At 40.0% G+C, this 4,826-nt stretch overlaps 1 protein-coding gene across 3 annotated transcripts in view; it reads left to right on the top strand.

Moving 5' to 3' along the window:
• Positions 1 to 4,826, top strand: part of LOC9299757 (structure-specific endonuclease subunit slx1) — a 36,438-nt gene continuing 31,612 nt past the window's right edge. For 2 of the 3 annotated variants that reach the window (XR_002332480.1, XM_021027436.1), the window contains exons 1-2: positions 385 to 476; positions 715 to 821. Coding sequence is in view for 2 of the 3 variants with exons in the window: in XM_021027436.1 (XP_020883095.1) it covers positions 775 to 821 (47 nt within the window). In the remaining variant the exon portion in view is untranslated. Of the gene's footprint in view, positions 477 to 714; positions 822 to 4,826 lie in introns of all 3 variants that reach the window. The other variant, XM_021027426.1, reaches the window with a different exon arrangement.

Here is a 4,826-nt window from a genome sequence, read left to right as displayed (position 1 = left end):
CTGGTAAAACATATTTCATTTATACCAAAGCTTAAACCAAATCATTTCTGAACCCAACCAAACCGGTAATCGAATCAATTTAAATTTCTGCCGATTTTGGTTTTCAAAGATAAACCGAAATCAAACCGAATTTACTTAACTTGGTTCGGTTCACTTTGGTTTCGCAAGTCAAATTATTCTGTTCATGTTTATGGGAAGAAGATGAAGATGGCGAGAGAATTGAGATGACGAGGTTGCTCTCTAGGACGTTTCCGTCCGTGAAGCTTCGCGATTTCAAAACTTTGAAAAATTCACAAACCCAAGTTCCGATTTCATCATCTTCTTCTCAGCAATCGCAAGAGAACTCGAAGATCCCCAAATCCAAATCCTGGTCTGTTTATCTCATTCTCTCTACGACCGAACCCATCAAAACATATGTCGGAATCACCACCGATTTTGCTCGCCGGTTCGTTATCTTCTCTTTGAATCGATTTTAGGTAGATTCTGCTTGGAAAGGCACGAGCTTTCGATTCATAGATCTTAAGGAATCTAAAAAGCAAAGTGCTTGTTGATTACCATTTAGGTTTCTGCTTCGAAAAGCATGAAGCTTTTGATTCATAGGTTTTAAGGAATCTATAAAGCAAAGATCTTGTTCATTACCATTTAGGTTTTGCTTCGAAAGGCATGAGCTTTTGATTCATAGAATTCAAGCCAAGTGTTTGTTGTTGTTTGCAGATTGAAGCAGCACAATGGTGAAATCAGAGGTGGTGCAAAAGCGTCAAGTGCCGGAAGACCATGGCTTTGTGCTTGTATCATCACTGGATTCACTTGTTTAAGTCAAGGTACTATCTTTCTTCATTTCTAAGAATTGAACATTGCCTTGTGCTTATGGATGATGAGAGCTAATCTTAAAGCTAGCACGAGCGGAGGGTCGTGTTGACTAAGTCTAGACGACAGTCGTGTTTACAAGCAAGGGTTCATATTCCAGGTAAAGGGAGCGGTTCGGGCCTCTTTGCCTACTGTGTTGCTCAACCTACTATTAGGAACTGTGAACCCCGGCGAGTACTATTGACTGCCGTGTTCGACCGTCGTATTGACGGACCACTTATGCTAACCTTAAGAGAACAATACAGAATCGCGACTGTGTTTAGAATAGAAAGAAACAAGGTTTATGAAGAAAGTAGGAAGTCTGGAAAACTTAGAGAGAAGTTAGAGAAACATTTTAGAGAGAGAAAGCTATTATGAAATTTTATGATATTTCAAGTTATGATTTCTTACAAGGGGTACACACTTATTTATAGGAGGTTTTAAGGCGCTGACATAAGCGCTTACCTCAGCGATACATCATCGCTTACATCATTGCTTACATAATCATTACATCAGCGATTACATCATCGCTTACATCATTATTTATTTTACATGATTTTAAACATATCATATTATATTTTATATTTAACATACCGCTTAATGATCCATTTCGAACTCCAGCATATGTTCTTCGCAGCATCCATAATGATCACCTGGACATTCATACGTGTTTTCGATCATTCGTGCATCTTCTCCTGGTTGAACATTTATGTAGAATTTGAACTTCTCTTCGATATCTTCAACATTTACTTCATCATCTGGGGATTGAGCGTCTTTGAAGTAATCGGCACAGTAATCTTGAGAAGTCACCTAGGGAGTTGTCTCTTCTTGTTTATCTTCTTCTGGACTGCTTGGTCTTCCTTTGTTGAACTTCATCATGTGATACTGTAAATCTTCATCAAGTTGCATCTGATAGTCGACCGTATAATAAACCCAGTTGGGTATGAACGGAATGGGGAACGTTTGTCTTGCATTGTTGAGGTGAAACGCATGAGTTTGAAAGTTCTCATATGCTTCATTGTCTTGAAGGTTGAAATCTGGACGAACTCCTCTTGAAAAATCACCGTGATGAATGAGAGTTGGAAGAGCGAGGATTTTGCTTGTTTTGCGGTTGACCTTAACGGGACGATGAAAGAAGTAAATTGAATGTGGATTGAAGAATGGGTTGAGTCCACCTTTCTTCAACTTCTTGAATGTTAGATTTGTCGCATTTGCGGATCTTCGTAGTTTTCCACTCCAGACAGTCAATGGTGAAAACCACCTTAGGAATGTTGAGAAGCTGTCTCTTTTGTCTTGAACAGTGTTGACGTAATGGTACAGCCATTGGATGTCGAAAGCAATTCCTACCGTGTAGACGGCACAGAGATACCAGAGGAAACAGAGAACTTCTTCTGGCATATTTGAATTTTCGATCCTGTAAAGATGAGCAAACGGATAGTCAGGATGAATTCCCATTGGAGCAATGTGATGACAGTTTACTCCATAGTTCGTCAGGATGGTAGATTGATATGAAAAGATCTTTGTGCGTAGTAGCTCATGAAGCTTGTTTCTGCTGATGAGTTGATGAACATCTTCGGGTACGTCTGCTTCAAAGTCATAGTAGCTCTTCTTGGTTTCGGAGGAACTGGCCATCATGTGTATCTCGTCGGGCGTTTCCTGTTTTACTGGTTTTCGACTTAGCATGTCTGCCAAAGTGTTCTTGGTGCCCTTTAAATAGACTGACTCGAAATCGTACTTTGAGAACCACTCACTCCATCTTAGTAGCTGCTGATGAGGGACCATCTTCTGTTTGAACTGTAACATCTTGGGAAACGAAGACATATCCATTTCTATGCGAAACTTGTGTCCTATTAGATGAAATTCAAACCTCTCGATAGCCTTTTTGACTGCTAAAATCTCCTTGAACGTTGAGTGATAATGTTGCTCTGAAACTTTGAAACGACCACTCTTGTATCCACAGATTTGTCTTTTTCCATCCATCTCTTCAAACAGTATTGCTCCCCAATACTTATCGCTAGCGTCTTTCTGTAGAATACGCATGCCTGAGGAGGGAATCTTTAAAGGAGGTAGCTTTTGCACTTCTGCTTTTAGGCTTTTGATAGCTTCAGTTTGTCGTGATGCCCACAAAGGAGGATTCTTCGACAACATCTTCTGTAGAGGTCTCGTCATTCTGGAAAGGTGTGGAATAAAGTCTCCCACATAATTGATTACTCCAAGAAATTGTTGAATTTGTCGCCTTGTAAGATTTTCATCAGGAAAATCTAGGAGTTCTGTAGCTAAATGGGCCTGTGGTGTGAAACTTCCTTCTTTGATATGCATGCCAAGAAAATCAATGTTGGGCTGGGCTATTATCATCTTTCTGGCTGATAGCATGATTCCGTTTTTCTTGACGATGTCTTGAAACTGTTGTAGCGCCTTAATGTGCTCTTCTTCATTCTTCGAGAAGATGAGTATGTCATCAATATATATAAGAGCTGTGTGTAACAACGGCTCGAATATACGTAACATTGCTTGCTGAAATAGCGATGGCGCCGTCTTGAGACCAAACGGTAAGACATTCCATTGAAGGTGTCTGTTTGGAAGGCAAAACGCAGTTTTGTATCTTTCTTCAGGATGAACACCGAGTTGCCAAAATCCTGACTTCAGATCAAACTTCGAAAATATTTTTGCACCTTGGAGATGTTGGAGAAGTGCTCTTTTATTTGGCAGTGGAAACTTGACGTCTTGCAGATACTGGTTCAACGGCTTGTAATCGATAACTAATCTGAGTTTTCCTCTTGCTTGTTCTGCACGATTATTAACGTAGAACGCTTTGCATGCCCATGGAGAGTTTGTTCTTGAGATGATACCTTGATCCATCAATTGATTGCATTCCTCATTTGCCTTCTGCAACAATGTTGGAGGCATTCCTGCATGGCTTGCTTTTGTTGGTGTTGTGTGTACATCTTCTTTGAATGGTAGGGATACGAAGAAGCTTGAGTTTAACCATAACGGATGATTACACTTTTGAAGGAACTCCGTGTGTGAATCTGCACATGATGCCATCTTTAGTTCTTCTTCAATTTTGTTGAATTCTGCAGATACTGAGTCTTCGATTGAGAATAGGCGATGCATCGTGGTAAAAGCTTTGTAGAGGTTTTTCCATCTCACGCCTCTTGGTTCTAGCGAAATACCGAACTTCTTCTTCAGTACCGAGTAAGTATCCCACCCAAGGATTAAGTCTTTACCAGGTGCAAATGAACCTAGTACTTCCTTAGTAACTTGACATCCTGGGAAAAGCTCTATCGTGATTGGTTTTGATTTTAGCTTAACCGTCAGGGATCCAGCGTTTGCTACTCTGAAATCTTGATGATGAGGCATCCACATGGCTCGTGAGAGAATCTTTGGATTTATGATTGTTGTATGAGCTCTTGTGTCGAAGAATGCGATTGCGTGTACTGGCTTTTCTCTTCTGGAAGGATCAAAGATGGTTACTGGTAGATGCGGTGTCTGAAGTTCATCTTCTTGAGGCATCTGGGTGATCTTGAAACAACAATCGTCGTTCTTTTCATCTTCGGATGAGGATTCCGAAGATTCGTCATAATCCGAATAACTGCATATAACATCATTCTCGTCACTATCGTAAGATAGTATTGACTCAAGATCATGGTTATCAATATCAAGATCTGGAGCTATCTTGGATATCGAATGAATGAGATACTGCTTCTTCTTTTTAGACTTGTTTGGACAGTCTTTTGCAAAATGCCCCGTCTTTCTGCATAGAAAACATCTTGAAGTTTTCTCGAAGCTTTTCTTCTTTCTAAAGAATCGCTTGCGTTTAATCTTGTTGAAATATTTCGACTTCAAGAATGATTTCTTGGATCTTCTTCGGTCTTTTCGTCGATCTTCACATGAACATTTTTTCTTTTTCGAACATTTGATGTTTAGATCCGGGCGAGCACATATCTTCGAAAGATGCTTTGACTTGTCCATGAATTCTG

This window comes from Arabidopsis lyrata (assembly GCF_000004255.2).
Source record: "Arabidopsis lyrata subsp. lyrata unplaced genomic scaffold ARALYscaffold_8, whole genome shotgun sequence".
NCBI lineage: Eukaryota > Viridiplantae > Streptophyta > Magnoliopsida > Brassicales > Brassicaceae > Arabidopsis > Arabidopsis lyrata.
Note: the sequence above shows the minus strand (reverse complement) of the source record. Positions and strands in the feature narration are given on the sequence as shown.